Source organism: Capricornis sumatraensis, chromosome X (genome assembly GCF_032405125.1).
Source record: "Capricornis sumatraensis isolate serow.1 chromosome X, serow.2, whole genome shotgun sequence".
Classification (NCBI taxonomy): domain Eukaryota; kingdom Metazoa; phylum Chordata; class Mammalia; order Artiodactyla; family Bovidae; genus Capricornis; species Capricornis sumatraensis.
The window spans coordinates 129,220,136-129,244,150 of NC_091092.1; the positions used below are offsets into that span (position 1 = coordinate 129,220,136).

At 38.1% G+C, this 24,015-nt stretch overlaps 1 protein-coding gene across 1 annotated transcript in view; it reads left to right on the forward strand.

The window, feature by feature from the left end:
• The window catches only part of SCML2 (Scm polycomb group protein like 2), an 88,255-nt gene extending 65,139 nt beyond the window's left edge, over positions 1-23,116 (forward strand). Inside the window, exons 10-14 of the mRNA XM_068962206.1 lie at positions 832-1,014; positions 17,268-17,381; positions 18,052-18,306; positions 21,734-21,885; positions 22,988-23,116. Coding sequence (XP_068818307.1) covers positions 832-1,014; positions 17,268-17,381; positions 18,052-18,306; positions 21,734-21,885; positions 22,988-23,116 — 833 coding nt within the window. The remainder of the gene's footprint in view (positions 1-831; positions 1,015-17,267; positions 17,382-18,051; positions 18,307-21,733; positions 21,886-22,987) is intronic.
• Positions 23,117-24,015: the final 899 nt, after the last annotated feature.

Sequence of the window (24,015 nt, forward strand, 5' to 3'; positions counted from 1 at the left end):
AATTTTTATTCTAGTAATGATAATATTTGAATATTTATTTTGTTAATATATAGAATATTTATAATAATTATATGTTTATAGACTTTTAACCCTGTTTTAAAAAAATTTAACTTTCAAAATAAACTAATAATGTCAGAGTAATACTGTAAATTGAGGTAAGAGGTACAGATTTTTCCTTTTACCTTCTTTATTAAGCTCACTATAGATAAAGTGAGCTTTATATTAATATATTTTAATTTTTTTTTAGAAGACAGACTATAAGAATCTCTAAATAAACATGTGATTCAAGAAGTGATTAAGGGATAAAATACATATGGCTTTCATGATTGTGTGATCAGATACTGCATTTGTACCCATGGCTTCCCTGGTGGCTCAGAGGTTTAAGCGTCTGCCTGCAATGTGGGAGACCTGGGTTCAATCCCTGGATTGGGAAGATCCCCTGGAGAAGAAAATGGCAACCCACTCCAGTATTCTTGCCTGGAGAATCCCATGGATGGAGGAGCCTGGTGGGCTACAGTCCACAGGGTCGCAAAGAGTTGGACACAACTGAGTGGCTTCACTCACTTCACTCAGTGTTTGGAAGAGTAGAAAGTATTGTAGATCAGTGGGTTTCTATTGTTGTTTACTTTATGAATATTTTTAAATGAGAATGCTTTTCTTAGTTCAGACTATTGTATTTGAATGAGAGGAACTTATATAATTTAAGATTATTCCTTTATTAATTACAAAAATCACACATTAGATTTATATTTCCTATATTGATGGCTTTTTTTTGTTGTTGATGTTTTGGTTCTCATCTTTCTATGATGTGACTCTGACATCTTTTCATAGCTGCTTTTGATGGGGAAATTCATTCCATCCAGCTGCCTCCAGTGAACAGTGCATCATTTGTTCTTCGCTTTCTTGAGAACTTGTGCCACAGCCTGCAGTGTGATAACCTTTTGAGTAGCCAGCCTTTTAGCTCTTATAGAGGTAATACTCATAGTCCTGAAGAGAATGATCAAAATAAACCAGGTAAGAGAAAATGTAAAATTTTATACTAATCTTACATTAGATCCGTCACTAACTTGAAAGTCTTGTATAATTCAATTTTTCCTTGTGTCCTCCTTAAGGTAAACCTTTTAGCCACAGTGAACTAACTAGGCATGTATAAAGTGAAAGTGAAGTTTCTCAGTCGTCTCCGACTCTTTGCGACCCCATGGACTGTAGCCTATCAGGCTCTTCCATCCATGGGATTTTCCAGGCAAGAGTGCTGGAGTGGATTGCCATTTCCTTCTCCAGGGGACCTTCCCAACCCAGGAATCGAACCCGGGTCTCCTGCATTGCAGGCAGACACTTAACGGTCTGAGCCACCAGGGAATCCAGGCCTGTATAATACATAGTTTTTTGTTCATTCAAAATGGAAAAGTAATTTCTTATTGTATTCATAATGAACTTGAGAACCAAAACCTCAAAGCTATTGGGTTGGCCAAAAACTTTGAGTTTTTCTGTAACATCTTATGGAAAAATTGGAACAAACTTTTTGGCCAGCCCAATATCTTTGTGGTTTGATTTGCATTTCCCTAGTGGCTAATGTTGAACATCTTTATGCTTATTGGCTATTTGTACATCATCTTTGGAGAAATGTGTATTCAAATCCTTTGCCCATTTTAATTGGATTATTTGTCTTTTCATTATACAGACATATTTTTGTATTTATTATACATGTATATGCTAAGTCTCTTCAGTCATGTCCAACTCTGTGAGACCCCATAGACGGCAGCCCACCAGGCTCCCCCGTCCCTGGGATTCTTCAGGCAAGAACACTGGAGTAGGTTGCCATTTCCTTCTCCAATGCATCAAAGTGAAAAGTGAAAGTGAAGTCGCTCAGTCGTGTCGACTCTGCGCGACCCCATGGACTGCAGCCTACCAGGCTCCTCCGCCCATGGGATTTTCCAGGCAAGAGTACTGGAGTGAGGTGCCATTGCCTTCTCCAGTATACATGTATATATTATATATTTATTATATATAAATATATAAGGAATTCTTTATATTCTGATTAAAAGTTCCATTCAGATATGTGCTTTGCTTATATTTTCTCCCATTCTGTGAGTTGTCTTTTCACTCTCTTAATGGTATCCTTTGAAGTAAAAAAGTTTTAATTGTGATGAAGTCCAATTTATCTATTTTTTCTTTAGTTTCTTGTACTTCTGTTGTCATATCTAAGAAAACATTGCTTGATACAAGTTCATAAAGGTTTACTTCATGTTTTGCCCTATGTTGTGAGATGTAGGGGCCCAATTTCATTCCTTTACATGTGAAATCTAGTTGTTTATGACTGTTTGTAAAAGACCACTTTTTCCCTCTTGTCTTGACACCCTAGTCAAAAATGAGTTTGCTATAAATAAAGGGTTTATTTCTGGATTTTCTGTTTCATTGATCTCTGGGTCTGTCATCATGGAAGTACTATACTATGTTGATTACTGTAGCTTCTTGTAGTGAGTTTTGATATTGGGAAGGATGAGTTTTCCAACTTTGTTCTCCTTTTTAAAGATTGTTTTGGCTGTTCTGAGTCTCTTGCATTTCTATATGAATTTTAGAATAAGCTTGACAGTTTCTGCAAAGAAGCCAGCTGGGATTGTAACAGGGACTGTGTTGAATCTATGGTTCAGTTTAGGGATAATTGCCATATTAATATTGAGTCTTCCAGTTCATGAACATAGAGTGTCTTTTCATTTATTTAGGTCTTTTAAAATTTATTTCAACAGTCAGATATAGTTTTCAGAGAGTACATCTGGCAGTTCCTTTGATAAATTCATCCCTAAATGTTTCATTCTTTTTTATGCCACTGTAAATAGAATTACTTTCTTAATTTTTGGCGTTTTTATTGCAAGTGTATAGAAATACAATGGATTTTTCTATATTAATCTTATAATCTATAACCTTGAATTTGTTTATTAGTTCTCATTAGGGTTTCTGTATGTGTATGAATTCCTTAGGATTTTCTTAAAGTCTATTTTGTCTGATACTAGTATAGACATTTCAGTACTGTTTGTGTGGTATATTTTTTTCCATCCTTGTATTTTCAACCTTTTTGTTTGTCTCTTGTAGTAAGTTTGTAACTGGAACTTAAAAAAATCCATTATGCCAATCTAATATCTACTGGAGTGTTTATTTCATGTACATTTAATATACTTACTGATAAGATAGGATTTGCATCTACCATTTGATATTTGTTTTCTATATGTGTCTTTTTCCAGGGGGGAGTTCTTTTCCTCCATTATTTCCTTCTTTTGTTTTAAATAGATGTTTTCTTGTGTGCCATTTTAATTTCTTTGTTCTATTTACTATTTTTAATTAATTAATTTATTTTAGTTGGAGGCTAATTACCTTACAACTCTGCAGTGATTTTTGCCATACATTGACAAAGATAGGCAGTGCCAAAGATGCTCAAACTACTGCACAACTGCACTTAGCTCACACGCTAGTAAAGTAATGCTCAAAATTCTCCAAGCCAGGCTTCAGCAATACGTGAACCGTGAACTTCCAGATGTTCAAGCTGGTTTTAGAAAAGGCAGAGGAACCAGAGATCAAATTGCCAACATCTGCTAAATCATGGAAAAAGGAAGAGAGTTCCAGAAAAACATCTATTTCTGCTTTATTGACTATGCCAAAGCCTTTGACTGTGGATCACAATAAACCGTGGAAAATTCTGAAAGAGATGGGAATCCCAGACCACCTAACCTGCCTCTTGAGAAACCTATATGCAGATCAGGAAGCAACAGTTAGAACTGGACATGGAACAAGAGACTGGTTCTAAATAGGAAAAGGAGTACGTCAAGGCTGTATATTGTCACCCTGCTTATTTAACTTCTATGCAGAGTACATCACGAGACATGCTGGGCTGGAAGAAGCACAAGCTAGAATCAAGATTGTCGGGAGAAATATCAATAACGTCAGATATGCAGATGACACCACCCTTATGGCAGAAAGTGAAGAGGAAGTAAAAAGCCTCTTGATGAACGTGAAAGAGGAGAGTGAAAAAGTTGGCTTAAAGCTCAACATTCAGAAAACGAAGATCATGGCATCCAGTCCCATCACTTCATGGGAAATAGATGGGGAAACAGTGTCAGACCTTATTTTGGGGGGCTCCAAAATCACTGCAGATGGTGACTGCAGCCATGAAATTAAAAGATGCTTACTCCTTGGAAGAAAAGTTATGACCAACCTAGATAGCATATTCAAAAGCAGAGACATTACTTTGCCAACAAAGGTCCATCTAGTCAAGGCTATGGTTTTTCCAGTGGTCATGTATGGATGTGAGTGTTGGACTGTGAAGAAAGCTGAGCACTGAAGAATTGATGCTTTTGAACTGTGGTGTTGGAGAAGACTCTTGAGATTCCCTTGGACTGCAAGGAGATCCAATCAGTCCATTCTGAAGATCAGCCCTGGGATTTCTTTGGAAGGAATGATGCTGAAGCTGAGACTCCAGTACTTTGGCCACCTCATGCGAAGAGTTGACTCATTGGAAAAGACTGATGTTGGGAGGGATTGGGGGCAGGAGGAGAAGGGGACAACAGAGGATGAGATGGCTGGATGGCATCACTGACTCGATGGACGTGAGTCTGAGTGAACTCCGGGAGTTGGTGATGGACAGGGAGGCCTGGCATGCTGTGATTCATGGGGTCACAAAGAGTCAGACACGAGTGAGCAACTGAACTGAACTGACATGAATCAGCCATGAGTGTACATGTGTCCAACATACTGAAGTCCCTTCCCACCTCCCTCGCTATCCCATCCCTCAGAGTTGTCCCAGTTCATCACCTTTGAGTGCCCTGTTTCATGCATCGAACCTGGACTGGTGATCTATTTCACATATGGTAATATGCATGTTTCAATGTTACTCTGTCAAATCATCCCACCTCGCCTTCTCCCACAGAGTCCAAAAGTCTGTTCTTTATATCTGTGTTTCCTTTGCTGTCTCGGATATAGAGTCATCGTTACCATCTTTCTAAATTCCACATATATGCATTCATATATGGTATTGCTGTTTGTCTTTCTGACTTACTTCACTCTGTATAATAGGCTCCAGTTTCGTCCACCTCATTAGAACTGATTCAAATGTGTTCCCTTTTTAATAGCTGAGTAATATTCCATTGTGTATATGTCCCACAGCTTTCTTATCCATTCATCTGCTGATGGACATCTAGGTTGCTTCCATGTCCTGAATGTTGTAAACAGTGCTCTGATGAACATTGGGGTACACATGTCTCTTTCAATTCTGGTTTCCTTGGTGTGTATGGCCAGCAGTGGGATTGCTGGGTCATTTGGCAGTTCCACTTCCAGTTTTTTAAGGAATGTCCACACTGTTCTCCATAGTGGCTGTATTAGTTTGCATTCCCACCAACAGTGTAAGAGGTTCCTTTTGCTCCACACCCTCTCCAGCATTTATTGTTCGTAGACTTTTTGATAGCAGCCATTCTGACTGGTGTGAGATGGTACCTCTTGTGGTTTTTTTTTTTTAATTTTTTAAAAATTTATTTGTTTTAATTGGAGGCTAATTACTTTAGAGTATTGTATTGGTTTTGTCGTACATCAACATGAATCTGCCATGGGTGTACACATGTTCCCCATCCTGAACCCCCCTCCCACCTCCCTCCCTGTACCATCCCTCTGGTTCATCCCAGTGCACCAGCCCAAGCATCCTGTATCCTGTATCGAACCTGGACTGGAGATTTGTTTCTGATATGATATTATACATGTTTCAATGCCATTCTCCCAAATCATCCCACCCTCTCCCTCTCCCACAGAATCCAAAAGACTGTTCTATACATCTGTGTCTCTTTTGCTGTCTCGCATACAGGGTTATTGTTACCGTCTTTCTAAATTCCATATATATGCATTAGTATACTGTATTGGTGTTTTTCTTTCTGGCTTACTTCACTCTGTATAATCGGCTCCAGTTTCACCCACCTCATTAGAACTGATTCAAATGTATTCTTTTTAATGGCTGAGTAATACTCCATTGTGTATATGTACCACAGCTTTCTTGTCCATTCATCTGCTGATGGACATCTAGGTTGCTTCCATGTCCTGGCTATTATAAACAGTGCTGCTATGAACATTGGGGTACACGTGTCTCTTTCAATTCTGGTTTCCTCGGTGTGTATGCCCAGCAGTGGGATTGCTGTGTCATAAAGCAGTTCTATTTCCAGTTTTTTAAGGAATCTCCACACTGTTCTCCATAGTGGCTGTCATTCCCACCAACAGTGTAAGAGGGAGAGGGTTCCCTTTTCTAAACACACCCTCTCCAGCATTTATTGCTTGTAGACTTTTGGATCGCAGCCATTCTGACTGGCATGAAATGGTACCTCATTGTGGTTTTGATTTGCATTTCTCTGATAATGAGTGATGTTGAGCATCGTTTTATGTATTTGTTAGCCATCTGTATGTCTTCTTAGGGGAAATGTCTGTTTAGTTCTTTGGCCCATTTTTTGATTGGGTTGTTTATTTTTCTGGAATTGAGCTGCAGGAGTTGCTTATATATTTTTGAGATTAATTCCTTGTCATTTGCTGCATTTGCTATTATTTTCTCCTTTTCTGAAAGCTTTCTTTTCATCTTGCTTATAGTTTCCTTCGTTGTGGAAAAGATTTTAAGTTTAAGTAGGTCCTGTTTGCTTATTTTTGCTTTTATTTCCATTATTCCGGGAGATGAATCATAGAGGATCCTGCTGTGATTTATGTCAGAGAGTGTTTTGCCTGTGTTTTCCTCTAGGAGTTTTATAGTTTCTGGTCTTACATTTAAATCTTTAATCCATTTTGAGTTTATTTTTGCGTATGGTGTTAGAAAGTGTTCTAGTTTCTTCTTTTACAAGTGGTTGACCAGTTTTCCCAGCACCACTTGTTAAAGAGATTGTCTTTTCTCCACTGTATATTCTTTTCTTCTTTGTCAAAGATAAGGTGTTCATAGGTGTGTGGATTTATCTCTGGGCTTTCTATTTTGTTCCATTGATCTATATTTCTGTCTTTGTGCCAGTACCATACTGTCCTGATGACTGTAGCTTCATAGCATAGTCTGAAGTCAGGCAGGTTGATTCCTCCAGTTCATTCTTTCTCATGATTGCTTTGGCTGTTTGAGGTTTTTTGTATTTCCATACAAATTGTGAAATTATTTGTTCTAATTCTGTGAAAAATACCATTGGTAGCTTGATAGGATGGAGAAGGCAATGGCACACCACTCCAGTACTCTTGCCTGGCAAATCCCATGGACAGAAGAGCCTGGTAGGCTGCAGTCCATGGGGTTGCAAAGAGTTGGACACGACTGAGCGACTTCTTTGACTTTTCTCTTTCATGCATTGGAGAAGGAAATGGCAACCCACTCCAGTGTTCTTGTCTGGAGAATCCCAGGAATGGCAGAGCCTGGTGGGCTGCCATCTCTGTGGTCGCACAGGGTTGGACACAACTGAAGCAACTTAGCAGCAGAAGCTTGATAGGAATTGCACTGAATCTGTAGATTGCTTTGGATAGTATACTTATTTTCACTGTATTGATTCTTCCAATCCATGAATATGGTATTTTTCTCCATCTATTTGTGTCATCTTTGATTTCTTTGACCAGTGTTTTATAGTTTTCTATATATAGGTCTTTTGTTTCTTTAGGTAGATTTATTCCTACGTATTTTACTCTTTTCGTTGCAATGTTGAATGGAATTGTTTGCTTAATTTTTCTGTTTTCTCATTGTTTCTGTATAAGAATGCAAGGGATTTCTGTGTGTTAACTTTATATCCTGCAACTTTACTCTATTCATTGATTAGCTCTAGTAATTTTCTGGTGGAATCTTTAGGGTTTTCTATGTAGAGGATCATGTCATCTGCCAACAATGAGAATTTAACTTCTTCTTTTCCAATCCCTTTATTTCTGTTTCTTCTCTGATTGCTGTGGCTAAAACTTCCAAAACTATGTTGAATAGTAGTGGTGAGAATGGGCACCCTTGTCTTGTTCCTGACTTTAGAGGAGATGCTTTCAATTTTTCACCATTGAGGATAATGTTTACTGTTGGTTTATCATATATGGCTTTTATTATGTTGAGATTTGTTCCTTCTATGCCTGCTTTCTGGGGTGTTTTTTATCATAAATGTATGTTCAATTTTGTCAAAGGCTTTCTCTGCATCTACTGAGATTATTATATGACTTTTATCTTTCAATTAGTTAATGTGGTGTAACACGTTGATTCATTCGCAAATACTGAAGAATCCTTGCATCTCTCAGATAAAGCCCACTTGGTCATGATGTATGATCTTTTTAATATGTTGTTGGATTGTGTTTGCTAGAATTTTGTTGAGGATTTTTGCATCTTTGTTTATCAGTGAAGTTCACCAGACTTCCCTGGTGGCTCAGACGGTAAAGGGTCTATCTACAATTCGGGAGACCCAGGTTTGAGCCCTGGGTTGGGAAGATCCCCTGGAGAAGGAAATGGCAATCCACTCCAGTATTATTGCCTGGAAAATCCCATGGACAGAGGAGCCTGGTAGGCTACAGTCTATGGGGTCGCAAAGAGTCGGACACGACTGAGCAACTTCACTTTCATCAGTTATATTGGCCTGTAGTTTTTTTTTTTTTTCTTTTCTTCTGTGTGTGTGTGGCATCTTTGTCTGGTTTTGTTATTAGGGTGATGGTGGCCTCATAGAATGAGTTTGACAGTTTACCTTCCTCTGCAATTTTCTGGAAGAGTTTGAGTAGAATAGCTATTAGCTCTTCTCTAAATTTTTGGTAGACTTCACCTGTGAAACCAGCTGGTTCTGGGCTTTTGTTTGTTGGAAGATTTTTGATTACAGTTTCGATTTCATTGCTTGTGATGGGTCTATTAAGATTTTCTGTTTCTTCATGGTTTAGTTTGGGATGGTTATACTTTTCTAAGAATTCATCCATTTCTTCCAGGTTGTCTGTTTTATTGTAATATAGTTGCTGATAGTAGTCTCTTATGATCCTTTGTATTTCTGTGTTGTCTTGTGATTTTCCACCTTCATTTCTAATTTTGTTGATTTCATTTTTCTCCCTTTTTTTCTTGATGAGTCTGGCTAAAGGTTTGTCTATTTTGTTTACCTTCTCAAAGAACCAGCTTTTAGTTTTGTTGATTTTTGCTATAGTCTCCTTTGTTCCTCTTTCATTTATTTCTGCCCTAATTAGTATGATTTTTTTTCCTTCTACTAACCCTGAGGTTCTTCATTTCTTCTTTTTCTAGTTGCTTTAGGTGTAAAATTAGGTTATTTATTTGATTTTTCTCTTGTTTCTTGAGGTAAGCATATATATCTATGAACCTTCCCCTTAACACTGCTTTTACTGAATGCCATAGGCTTTGGGCTGTTGTGGTTACATTTTCATTTGTTTCCATGCATATTTTGATTTCACCTGTGATTTGTTGATTATTCAAGGCATGCTGTTTAGCCTCCATTTGTTTGTATTTTTATTAGTTTTTCTCCTGTACTTGACATCTAATCTTACCTCATTGTGATCAGAAAAGATATTTGAAATGATTTCATTTTTTTTTTAAATTTATCAAGGCTAGATTTATGGCCCAGGATATGATCTGTCCTGGAGAATGTTCTGTGTGCACTTGATAAAAAGGTGAAATTCATTATTTTGGGGTGAAATGTCCTGTAGGTATCAATTAGGTCTAACTGGTCCATTGTATCATTTAAAGATTATGTTTCCTTGCTAATTTTCTGTTTGATTGACCTATCCATAGGTGTGAGTGGGGTAATAAAGTCTCCCACTATTATTGTGTTACTGTTAATTTCCCCTTTCATACGTGTTAGCCTTAGCCTTACATATTGTGATGCTCTTATGTTGGGTGCATATATGTTTATAATTGTTATATCTTCTTGGATTAATCCTTTGATCATTATGTAGTGTCCTTCTTTGTCTCTTTTCACAGCCTTTATTTCAAAGTCTATTTTATCTGATATGTGTATTGCTGCTCCTGCTTTCTTTTGGTTTCCATTTGCATGAAATATCTTTTTCCAGCCCTTCAGTTTGGGTCTGTGTGTGTCCCTTGTTTTGAGGTGGGTGTCTTGTAGACAGCATATATAGGGGTCTTGTTTTTCTATCCATTCAGCCAGTCTTTGTCTTTTGATTGGGACATTCAACCCATTGACATTTAAGGTAATTATTGATAAGTATGATCCCGTTGCCATTTACTTTGTTGTTTTGGGTTTGAGATTATAAACTTTTCCCCTGTTTCCTGTCTAGAGAAGATCCTTTAGCATTTGTTGAAGAGCTAGTTTGGTGGTGCTGAATTCTCTCAGCTTTTGCTTGTCTGTAAAGCTTTTGATTTCTCCTTCATATTTGAATGAGATCCTTGTTGGGTATAGTAATCTGCATTGTAGGTTTTTCTCTTTCATCACTTTAAGTATGTCCTGCCATTCCCTTCTGGGCCAAAGAGTTTCTATTGAAAGATCAACTGTTATCCTTGTGGGGATCCCCTTGTGTGTTATTGTTGCTTTTCCCTTGCTGCCTTTGATATTTGGTCTTTGTGTTTGATCTTCATTAATTTGATTAATATGTGTCTTGGGGTATGTCTCCTTGGGTTTATTCTGTTTGGGACTCTCTGGGTTTATTGGACTTGGGTGGCTATTTTTTCCTCCATTTTAGGGAAGTTTTCAACTATTACCTCCTCAAGTATTTTCTCATGCCCTTTCTTTTTGTCTTCTTCTTCTGGGACTCCTATGGTTCAAATGTTGGGGCGGTTAACATTGTCCCAGAGGTCTCTGAGGTTGTCCTCATTTCTTTTAATTCTTTTTTCCTTGCTTTAGTTATTTCTATCATTCTATCTTCCACCTCACTTATCCTGTCTTCTGCCTCAGTTATTCTACTGTTGGTTCCCTCCAGAGTGTTTTTGATCTCTGTTATTGCATTATTCATTATTGATTGACTCTTTTTTATTTCTTCTAGGTCCTTGTTAAACATTTCTTTCATCTTCTCCATTCTTGTCTCCAGGCTATTTATCTGTAACTCCATTTGGCTTTCAAGATGTTGGATCATCTTTACTATCACTATTCTGAATTCTTTTTCAGGTAGACTCCCTATCTCCTTTTCTTTTGCTGTTTTTTTTGGGCATTTATCATGCTCCTTTACCTGCTGAATATTTCTTTGCCTTTTCATTTTGTTTAAATTTCTGTGTTTCGGGTGGCCTTTCTGTAGGCTGGAAGTTTGTGTTTCCTCTTTATTGTGGAGCTTGCTCCCTGTGAGTGGGGTTGGACTAGTGGCTTGTCAAGGTTTCTAGGTTAGGGGATCTTGCATCTGTGTTCTGGTGGATGAAGCTGGGTCTCTGCTCTCTGCAGTGCAATGAAGTGTCCAGTAGTGAGTTTTGGGGCATCTGTGGGTTTGGCATGGCTTTGGGCAGCCTGTATTTTAACGCTCTGGGCTCTGTTCCTGCACTACTGGAGAATTAATGTGGTATGTCTTGCTCTGGAACTTGTTGGCTCTTGGGTGGAGCTTGGTTTCAGTGTAAATATGGAGGCTTTTGGATTCGCTCTTGTTTATTAATGTTCCCTGGCATCAGGAGTTTTGTGGTGATCTCAAGTTTTGGATTTCAGCCTCCTGACTCTGGCTTTCAGTCTTTTTATTACAGTAGCCTCAAGACTTCTCCATCTATACACCACAGATGATAAAACATCTAGGTTAATGATGAAAAAATTCTCCACAGTGAGGGATACCCAGAAAGGTTCACAGAGATACATGGAGAAGAGAAGAGGGAGGAGAAAGATAGAGGTGACCAGGAGAAGAGGGGGAGTCAAAAGGGGAGAGAGCTATCTAGGCAGTAATCAATTCCCTATGTGCTCTCCACAGTCTGGAATACCCAGATAGGTTCATGGAGTTACACAGAGAAGAGAAGAGGGAGGAGGGTGATAGAGGTGACCAGGAGGAGAAGAAGGGGAGTCAAAAGGGGAGAGACCAGTCTAGCCAGTAATCAGTTCCCTAGGTGTTCTCCACAGCCTGAAACACCCAGAGAGATTCACAGAGTTAAGTAGAGAATAGAAGTGGGAGGGAGGAGATATAGGTGACGAGGTGCAGAAAAGGGAGAGTCAGAAGTGGAAAGAGCAATGAAGCCAGTAATCACACCCCTGTGTGAAAATGGTTATTGCAGATTAGATTCTTAAAGGTACAAAATTAATAGCAAATACCAAAAAGCAAAGATTAAAAACCTAGAGTAGACTCTGAAAAATACAATATTAAAAATGCAAAACAAAATCTATCACAAAAATTATAAAATATATATATGAAATTTGCGTTAAAAATAGGGTCTTTTTTTTGCAAGGTAATAGTAGGGTATAAAAATGAAAATTAAAGTAGTAATAAAGCATTTAAAAAAATAAAAAATGGTAATAGTAAAAATATATTTAGAAATTTCTCTGGAGCTGTTGTGGGCAGTGTGTGGTCAGTTCTGTGTCAGATATTTCCTTGTTCCAGCTTATACTTCTGAAAATCTATAGGCCCCTTCCAATGCTTAGTCAGTGTTAACTACCAGGTTTTAATCTGTTGCACCTGTCAGTTCGAGAGCAGTTCCCTCTTTGTTTATTTTGCCTTCCTCTGTTTGCAAGTCTCTTCGGGGTCTAATTTCCACCCTGAGACAAGGGGGCAAAAGTGGTCACTTATTTAGGCTCACTTGTTTAGTTGTGTTGTGGAAAGGGAGTAACACTGCAAACAATAACCACAGGCGTTTGTGGTGAGTGCTCGCAGTGTATGGACCACACTGGGTTTGCCCCAGCTCATGGTGGTGTGTGCTTTCCAGGTCTACACTGCTCAGGCTCCAGGTTGCTCTGCAGGGGTACTGTCCAAAGTGGGCCCTGCGTTTCCTGCACTTCCCAGGTCTAAGCTGCTCAGGTTCAGGTTCTCGCGTTCTCCACAAGGGCACAGAGTCGGTTGGGCATGCGTTTTGTGCCCTTCCCAGGTCCGAGCAGCTCAGGTGACCAGGTGCTTGGCAAGCACACTGTCCCAGTTGGGCTGTGCGTCTTAATCACCTCCTGGGTCCTAGCTGCTCAGTTTCCCTGGTGCACCATGAGAGCACTGTCTCTGATGTGCCCTGTGTCTCATCTGGGGAGCTGATCTCAGGCTGCAACCCTCCTGGCAGATGTCAACCCTCTAGGATCCCAGAAATATATGGTTATCAATTGGGAACCTGCTCACAGTTTGGCAGAGGATGCCAGTCTCTGGGGCCTAGATTGCTCCTTGCCTTCCAGCTCTTGTTATTGCACACCTGCCTCTCTGCCTCCGGTGGGGGAGGGGGCTGTATACAGGAGCTAGCTCTCCTTTGCTATTTGCTCAATCCTTTGTTCTGTGAGTAGGCCAAGCCGCGCATTAGGTTAGAGTCTTTCTTGGGAAAGTTCTCTTTTTTTTCTCTCTGGTTATCCCACAGTTTTCGGTTGCTATCTCACATTATTTCCCATGAAGTGATGGGGCCAGATGCCATGATCTTTGTTTTCTGAATGTTGAGCTTTAAGCCAACTTTTTCACTCTCCTCTTGCACTTTCATCAAGAGGCTTTTGAGTTCCTCTTCACTTTCTGCCATAAGGGTGGTGTCATCTGCATATCTGAGGTTATTGATATTTCTCCCGACAATCTTGATTCTAGCTTGTGCTTCTTCCAGCCCAGCATGTCTCGTGATGTACTCTGCATAGAAGTTAAATAAGCAGGGTGACAATATACAGCCTTGATGTACTCCTTTTCCTATTTGGGACCAGTCTGTTGTTCCATGTCCAGTTCTAACTGTTGCTTCCTGATCTGCATATAGGTTTCTCAAGAGGCAGGTTAGGTGGTCTGGTATTCCCATCTCTTTCAGAATTTTCCACAGTTTCTTGTGATCCACAGAGTCAAAGGCTTTGGCATAGTCAATAAAGCAGAAATAGATGTTTTTCTGGAACTCCCTTCCTTTTTCCATGATCCAGCAGATGTTGGCAATTTGATCTCTGGTTCCTCTGCCTTTTCTAAAACCAGCTTGAACATCTGGAAGTTCACGGTTCACATATTGCTGAAGCCTAGCTTGGAGAATTTTGAGCATTACTTTACTAGTGTGTGAGCTGAGTGCAGTTGTGTGGTAGTTTGAGCATTCTTTGGCATTGCCTTTCTTTGGGATTGGAATGAAAACTGACCTTTTCCAGTCCTGTGGCCACTGCTGAGTTTTCCAAATTTGCTGGCATATTGAGTGCACTTTCACAGCATCATCTTTCAGGATTTGAAATAGCTCAACTGGAATGCCATCACCTCCACTAGCTTTGTGCGTAGCGATGCTTTCTAAGGCCCACTTGACTTCACATTCCAGGATGTCTGGCTCTAGGTGAGTGATCACACCATCATGAGTATCTTGGTTGTGAAGCTCTTTTTTGTACAGTTCTTCTGTGTATTCTTGCCACGTCTTAATATCTTCTGCTTCTGTTAGGTCCATACCATTTCTGTCCTTTATCGAGCCCATCTTTGCATGAAATGTTCCCTTGGTATCTCTAATTTTCTTGAAGAGATCTCTAGTCTTTCCCATTCTGTTGTTTTCTTCTCTTTCTTTGCATTGATTGCTGAGGAAGGCTTTCTTGTCTCTCCTTGCTATTTTTTTGGAACTCTGCATTCAGATGCTTATATCTTTCCTTTTCTCCTTTGCTTTTCGCTTCTCTTCTTTTCACAGCTATTTGTAAGGCCTCCTCAGACAGCCATTTTGCTTTTTTGCATTTCTTTTCCTGTGGATGGTCTTGATCCCTGTCTCCTGTACAATGTCACAAACCTCCGTCCATAGTTCATCAGGCACTCTTATCAGATCCAGTCCCTTAAATTTATTTGACACTTCCACTGTATAATCATAAGGGATTTGATTTAGGTCATACCTGAATGGTCTAGTGGTTTTCCCCACTTTCTACTATTTCAGTCTGAATTTGGCAATAAGGTGTTCATGATCTGAGCCACAGTCAGCTCCCGGTCTTGTTTTTGCTGACTGTATAGAGCTTCTCCATCTTTGGCTGCAAAGAATATAATCAATCTGATTTTGATGTTGACCATCTGGTGATGTCCGTGTGTTCTCTTGTGTTGTTGGAAGAGAGTGTTTGCTATGACCTTAGTGGTCTGCTAATGATTGGACAGGGATTTTCCTAAGTGCCCAGAACCAGTATATCTTCCAGCCTTTGTCAAGGTTTTTGTGTGTGTGTGTGTGTGTTGAAACTTCACACTCCTGTGCAGAGCTTCAAAGTTGTCATGAAATGAAAGATTAGGACCTTCTAAAGTCTTTCCTAAGCATTCATAAAGCCATGCACATATATACGGCCTTACAGATTTGCAGGAATAGCTCGGTGCTTTTCTAAGTGTCCTAATGGGCATCTCATTCTCCAGTTCTTTTGGTCAAGCTTTTTGTCAACCTCAACTGATAATCCTGCCTCAGAGAGCTTCACTGCTAAACATTTGCCTCTGTTGTGGTTTTTTTGGTTTTGATTTGGTTTAATTTTTGACCAGTGCTTTGGAGATAGGACTGTTCACACAGAGCAGGCTCTGATTTAGGTCAAATAAAACAAGCCCAGAGATCAGAGGTTTTCAGTGACAGTTCTCTGAGGGTGGAGCTTTTGTAGAATTCCAAAGGCTTTGTGCCTCTTCCAGTGTTAGGGTGCTGGCTTTCACAGCTACTATAGTTGCAAAGCTGTTAGTTTGCAAAACTCCTGAAAAACTGAGATTAAGATGGGGGAAGCTAAAGTGTCACAGAATTTGTTGTTGTGATATTCAGCCATTTTTCTTGAATAAACACTTTTTTGATTGTTTTATCCCCTGGAGAAGGGATAGGCTACCCATTCTAGTATTCTTGGGCTTCCCTGGTGGCTCAGACAGTAAAGAATCACCTGCAATGCAGGAGACCTGTGTTCGATCCCTGGGTTGGGAAGATCCCCTGGAGAAGGGAATGGCTACCCATTCCAGAATTCTGGCCTGGAGAATTCTATGGACAGAGGAGCCTGGCAGGCTACAGTCCATGGAGTCAGAAGGTCAGACATGACTTGAGTGGCTTTCACTCACTCAAGCCTTTTGTTAACATCCAGAATTTTGAAGAAATTGATTTTGCCAGTGCTGTCATTAGTTTTATGAAGGAATGGAAAGTCCTTAATCAGTCATCTTGGAAGTGCCTCTCTATGATGACTTTTAAAGTACTTTGTAAATTATCTGGCTTTTTCTAGTTACTCTGCAGGAACAGTTTCATGCCTTAGCTTACTACAGTACCCAGAAACAGAAGTCAAGAATCAATTTTATGTTTGTATCAATCCCAGATAGTAGACCATATAGTAGCTTCATAAACTTTTCATAAAGTATTATAATGTTGTATATAAAAGGTAAGTAAAGACTTTTTCTGATCTTGCTATAATTCTGAAGTAAATACCTATAGAAAACTGTAGAAAGTGTATACTTTAGTGTTCAAATTTTCTGTATCAGTAAATTGGTATGAAAAAAGTCAGTTAATTCTTTTCTTAGAATTTAACAGTCGCAATTGTAGAAATACGTCCTACTCACTGAAATATGTTTTGGCTGTTGATTTTTGTAGTTGATGATTAAAAATAAAATCAAATGTTGAGAGCGCTCTTAGGCTCATTCATAATCAGTCAGTAACTGGATGTTTAAAAATTACTTATCAGATGATTTTAAGGGACATTCCTGACCTTTAGCCATTTTTAGCTAGATGAAGTTTGACTTTGGTACTTTGTCATTGCAGTCTCTCTCCTTTCTGAATATCTATTATCCTACTTTATAGATTTTTATTGTACTTTATTTTTCCTTTTAGTTGGAGATTAAATCAAAATATTGATTCATTTTAGGGTTATGCCTTAAAGAATGGTCTTTTAAGAAGAAATGCATTTGGTTGAATGATAAGTAAGCAGTAGAATTGTTTGAAGAGTAGCCCTAGGCCAGGATTGTTACCTATAAAATGGAGTGTTCTTTGTACTCTGTCTACTCTAACTTCTCTGAATTCTTAAACTTTGTTGTTCATGGGAGCAATTTTCTCAGGCCTTTTTAGTTGCCTCACTGCTGCCTGAGAGAGTTAGAAAAATATGATGACCCTAGAATAAGTGAAGCCTAGATATAATGGTTTTAACCCTTGTATATCACTGAAATATTTAATAGGATGAAATGAGCACATCTTGTTCATAAACAAATGATTGATTATTGATGAAGTTATAGTAGACAGATGATATACGAAGAAGTGTTTTATGCTGTTGATATAAAAATGCTTAAGTATATTAATTAGTTACAGTAGACATCTCTTTTTTTGAAAACAGTAGAAGAAGATATAACAGAAAAGAAAATCACCAAACGACCTTCTGAGCAACCTCTGCCTTATGTTGCTCCTCTCTCTCCTAAGCAACCCAGAATAATAGTGCATGCCTCTGAAGGTAAACAGTAGTTACATGTTGCATGATTGGAAAGAAAAGTCACTCTGCTATCACTTATGTATGCTGTTGAGTGTTGGTGTTGGGAATAGGGGAGTATGTTTCCCAACTGCCAAATCCGTTTGGCAGTTAGCTATTACTTTGGCAGCTTTGTTGAGCACTTCATTCCCTTAAGAAATGCACAGTTGTCATTTCTCCTTAGATTAAAGAAAAACAATTATAGCAGCATTTCCCATTCAGCTTTGTATTGCCAAAAGCTTTATAGAAAGAGGAATAGAAAAACCTAAAACATTTCTCCAGTGAAGGTTGTTTTTTTTTAAGTGCCCAAGTAGTAAGCAAATGTTAGAAACCAATTGTGTAAGAACTGTATTCGTAAAAATAAATGTTTTAGTGAAGTGTTCATAGTCTTGGTGGCAAGACTGGCAAGGGTTAGTTATGATGTCATTAGAATCAATTTGGATTTCAGGACAGTGTCCATTATTATAAACATCAAGAAGGGGATGGCCATCTGCTTTGTGTTAGAGGTTTGTAGTTCATTATAGCATGGCTTAAGTAAACCATTGTTGCCAATATAGGGGATTTTTGACATTTTAGTAGTATTCAAACTGTAAGTCTGTTGAAGATAATTGCCTTTGTCTTTTTTCTTATTGTCTTCTTCTTTTTTTCCTTGTAGAGGAAGTATTACCTTCTGAGGAAGATGGCATGGCCAAAGAGGAAAAGCTTTCTGAAGAGTCCAAGAAGTCACCACTTAGTTCAGCAAATTCTTTGAGTCCTGTCAGAAAAAATCCTATAAGCACTCATACTCCAGTCTCCATGAATGGTTCTCAAAGTGTGTCATGCACCTCAAGCCCCAAAGTAGTGGAGACCAAATCATCTATCAAGAGTAGTCAGCTTGAAGTTGAATTTGAAATGCAGAGGGAAAGTGAAGGTATTTTCCAAAACAATGATTCTCATCCGATGGGTTTGTCTTTCCCCTTAAGGTTCCATGCCCCACATCATCCCCTGAGTTTATCACATTGAAGAAATTGTCAAAATTGAGGAGGTAAGAGTCCTCCCCTTCACATCATTGTCAGGGCCAAGCTGCTGCAGATGCTCTAATCCTCATGGCATTACAGAACTGTTTCTGGGGATCTGGATCACCAATCATGTTTCTGATAGAGACTTCTTATTTTATTGGTTTTCATTTCAGTTTCCATTGTAGTTTCTCATTTCCTTGGATACTGTCTGGACTCACAAACCTTGCATGACTCTTGAGGCCTGGAAGGATACACTCCCTCTTCATTCTGATGTGCTCCCTTCCTTGTCCCTCTTGAGACCTTTCCTGGCCCCAGCCTGTACTTGGCTCCCAGATCTCGGCTCTGGCATCCTGTTGCTGCAGCCATTTCCCTGTTTTCCACACTCTCAGTCGTTCCCTCACACCCACCAGGAGAGCATGATGTGTACAAACTGTACAGCATCCTGCCACTCATTTAGAAAGAGCCAGAACAGCCTTCCACGTGCAAAGATAGCTCTATCCTGTACCCTTTTAAAGATTAAGGATGTTGGGGTGGAGGGAATAAGTGTTTTGTCTTTTTTCACCAGATAGGCATTTAGGCAAGGTTGAGGAATAAAGGAAGTAGGAATCAACTCACTCCCTTGCCTTTTATCATGGATATCATCTGTACACATGCTGTGACACATTTAATGTTGTCACTCCCTTCTCATATACCCCATATAGATTGTCTCTGGTTTTGGAGTGATTTTTGTAAAGAATCTAAAGTTAGATGTTCATTTTATAAAGGGGTAGTGTATTATAAGCTTTTAGATATTTTCACTATATGAGCTTATGAAGATAGGCCTTCTTAGAAGAATGCTCTAAAGGTTACTTCTAATGCTAAATCTCACTTCCAAATGTATGTCTAACACTACCATGCCAAAGTAGCCTGTTTTGGGGTTTGAGGATGCTAGCCTGTAGTCTTCCTAGGTGTGGAAAGACTTAATAGTAATAATATTACTTAATAGTAATAAAATCATCATCATCTTCATTACCATCTGATATTATGTGCCAGCACATAATATTTACATTGCTTCATGCATTACATATTTACAACAGTTTCTTGAGATGTAGGTGCTGGTAAACATTTTCAGGTGAGAAATCTGAGAAGTCGTTTAACTAAGGTCTCCCAACTAGAAAGTGGCTTGGCCAGTCCAGGCACTCTGACTCCAGGGCTGTATGTACATCTTCAGAGAATAGGTAAGCATTTCACTTTATTTTCTTTAAGGTGTTGGAACTGTTATTTACAGCTGAGTCTACCTTGATTTCTGATGATGCTCACACAACCTCTTGCGATGCTCACACAACCTCCTGCCCTGCCCCACCCCAGTATTTGAATGAAACAAATTGATTTTTATTAAACGAAAGAAATTCAGTATCATCTGGGATAAAATCAAGTCACTTTCATTTCATTTATACCAGCAATATTTACTGATCTCCTAGTGTATATAAGACAGAGCCATTAAGGAGAAGAGCGTGACTGGACTTTACTTATTTTTCATATAATTATGTGAATAATACTACTAATGTAATGTTTATAACCTTCTCTGATTATCTTGAAGATATGGGCCCAATTAAAGTATTTTTTCATGGTAGATTATAGATAGGTGGGCTCACAGCTGTTTTATTTTTAATACAAAATTATAATTTTGTACTAGAAATCCTATTTTTACATCAAGACATAACCCATACCAGATTCTGATGACAGAAACAAAAAATCCCACAAAATATGTTAATTTAGAGGTATGATTAGCCTTGCCAGTAATTTTTTAAATATTAAATTGAGTCTCTTTTGAGTTAAAGGAGAAGACTTTTCTGTCTGAATTGTTAGAATGCCTCAGGCATGACATGGTCTATATCATCATCACTTTTACTCGAGTTGATACAACCTAGCAGTGTTTCTTGGTAGACCAACATTTTTATTTCTGACAAGTAGAAAGTAGGATGTGAGTGAAGTGAAGTTATTCAGTCGTGTCCAACTCTTTGTGACCCCCATGGGCTGTATAGCCTACCAGGCTCCTCTGTCCATGGGATTTTCCAGGCAAGGGTACTGGAGTGGGTTGCCATTTCCTTCTCAAGGAGAAAGTAGAATAGATTTTAGTAAAGAATTTTTATTTCACATCAAAGTTATAAAATTTAAAAAGAAAATATATAAAATTCTGAGCTACACCAAAAATTTACCATTGCAAGTTCTTACGTCTTCTGTTTTCTTTGCCCTTTCCTTGGATGAATACCTAAAATACCCCTAAGATGGCTAGAGCACAGATGACAGGAAAGAAAAGGTTCGCTTTTGGGTAATTCACACACATGAAAAGATCAAATTTGTGTTGATGGTCTTTGTTTAGAGAAACAAATCTTCCTAGCAAAGCACCAAACCCGCTTCTGTTATCATATACTAACTTTAGAGAGTCAGGCATTCTGGTTAAGGAAACGAATACGTGTCTGGACAGAAAGAAAGTTTGAGTACAACTTAGTGAATAGCACAACTATAACTTTTTGAGGTATGAGCACTTAAATTATTTCATGTTTCGATTTCTTTTTAAATATATAAACCTTCAACCAAAATATCTATCACTATGCAGTAAAATTTGAAAGAGGTATTCCGTATAATGTTAAAGTTGCTTCTGACCTAACTAAGTACAAAATAATCTTGTTTTCTTCAAAATTCAAGTAAGAATTTAAGCCTTGAGAGACAGGAGTTTAAAGAATAAATTGATGCTAAAAATAATCTTTATTGAATACATGGTTAGAGATTCAGTAAAAGAACTAATTTGGTTCTCAAGAGATAATACGGTTTATTGAAAATTATTGATTAAAGTGAATTAATTTAAACAATTATAAAACTGTAAATTCTTTGGATTTTCATTGCAGTTAGCTAGTAAAAGACTCAAACCTAATCTTGAGTCTTTTCTCAAGAGGAGGAAGATTGAGAGAAATTCTTCAAAATACTTAAAGGAAGAGAGCAATAGATTAGCTTAGATTAACCTTGATTTAACCTAAGTTACAGGTCTTTTTCTGTATTTGCTTATGGTCAAAGAGGCCTTGGATTGTTTGGTCTGTATCATGATCTTTGAAACTCTAGGATACATTCTGAAGTTGCTTTTGTTGTTTGGAGGAGCTCAAGTGGGACATTCTTGGGTAGCTATCCTCAGGTCATCTTTATCTAGGCTTTCACTAAATTTTACCTTTGGAATCCTGGGTCCATGCTGGGGTACTTCACAGAACATTCCAGGAATGATAAAATTATTCCCTGCTTAACATCTTTTCTGTCAGGATAATGATCAGGTCAAGTATGATTTGTCTTTTTTCCCCCCAGTTGAAGCTCCAAGTTATATAGCTGTACCTGACCCCAGTGTCCTGAAGAAAGGCTTCTCTAAGGACCCTGAAACCTGGTCTGTGGATGAAGTGATACAGTTTATGAAACATAAAGATCCTCAGAAGTCAGGCCCCCTTGCTGACCTCTTCAGGCAACATGTAATGTATCTTTTGATCCAGTTTTCCTGCTGTAATGACTTTGAATTATCTCTTTGCAGGCCCTTCAGTTGGTTACTGATTAGTGTGGATGGTGGGGGAACCCTATCAACTGATTTTTCCATATTTGAGAGAGTTCACTTTGCCCAAAGTTAGATCCTTAAAGGATAGAGGCTGGATCTGTGCTTTAAATGGGTACCCAAGTCCCTAACATACTTACACGTCTTTGAGTTCTCAAGAGAAGATGATTCAGCATGGCCACTCTCAGGTGTATTCTCCTTTGTAAGACCAGCTACAAAGATCCTCCTCCCCACCTGCTCCCTGCTTGGCCCCGGGATTGTGAATAGGAGGGAATGACCACCTTTGTAACATGGTGTCCTTCTTATTACAATGCCCAATGAATCCAGTAACTGTATAAGATTAAGTGCAGCTTTATTTTAAATAGGAACTCAGGAAAATCAAACATACTTGCAAAACATAAATTGTTTTATTAAGCAAATAAATAGTATTAGGAGGATACCTTGTGTCTGATAAATAATGTTTATAGTCTTCTCTAACAAATCAAATTCATGACCAAATGTATCCTTTTGTATCCTTTTTCATATTGTAAGAAAATCAGTAATATGTTTTAGCATCTAATTAGCTTCACATAATTAAATAAATAGCTTTCAACATAAAGACAACACTGTTTAGCACATTCAGAGTTTGCATTAATGCTGACATACATTCCCAGCCTTTCTAAGAAAGTTGATGACTGTCTGAAATTCATTTCTATCATTCATAATTTTCTATCTACCATTTGTCATAGATATGTGGTATTTTATTCAGCACATAGTTTTTAAAATCAGATAGTTTGATGCTAAAGGCCATTCTTCAAAGACACTAGGTAAAGTTTACTTTTTGTTAAAATTTGAAGTGAATTTAGAAATTTTCAAATGATGTTACACATATAAGTTATGTTTTTAATAGTTTTCAGGAAATAAATGCAAACTCAGAATATATATTGAGAATATACAGCTACACTCTATTTACATGTTCTTATATGTAAGTAACTTGACAAAATGTGAAATCAGTGCTAATAAGTATAATTTATTTCTCTCTATAGGAAATTGATGGGAAGGCTCTGCTACTACTCAAAAGTGATGTGATTATGAAGTATATGGGACTGAAACTGGGGCCAGCCTTAAAGTTATGTTATTATATTGAAAAACTTAAAGAAGGAAAATATAATTGAAAAAATATATAAGTTTAGACATAATTTTCAGTTGTTTTGATAACTTTTAATTTAAAAGTATTTTTATTCTCATAGCAATTTTTGTTTTGTAGATAGTTCCTCTAAAACTACATTATATCCAGAATTGCAGAACTCTATTATAAGTCCAGTCTACTTCTTTAAAAGCCATTAACATGTTAGTACTAGCATATTCAAATAGGCAGTTCTTTATCTCTGTTTATTATTTTATTGTAGAGTTTACAAATACACTTCCTGCAGGAAACAAAGAAACACCTTTGATTTTGGTTAATGTATATATGTAAAACCAAAACAGCTAAATCCCAAAGGGGAAAGTATCAGGGACTGACAGGCTCTCTAATGAAATTCATGTGAAGTTTTCCTTAGAAGAGAATTTAAAGATGCAACTATAGATATCATCTCTTTCTCAAATACTTTGTCTGTTACTGCAATGTTCTGTTTGTGTTCTGTCAATTTCCTGAAAGGGAATAGCCATATAAATTACCTTCCTTTCGTTACTATTGCTCTATATGTTGTATTTGTTAATATTTAAAGAAAAAACAAGCTTATAAACTTTCATAAAGTGTTTTTATCAGTTTTTGATGAATTTTGAACAATTATAGAGTAGTTGTTCTATGCAGGAGATATTATACTAGGGTGGTTTTGATGGAGTCCAATTAAATTTTTTCAATGAAATACCTGTTATTTCTAAACTTTACATATTTTCTCCAAGCTTAGACATTTAACTTGGGATTCTTTCTCACATCTTTATATGAAGAAGACTATCCCTTCTCCAGCGGATCTTCCCAACCCAGGAATCGAACCGGGGTCTCCTGCATTGCAGGCGAAGTCTTTACCAACTTAGCTATCAGGAAAGCCCTTACATGAAGACACCTGTGCCC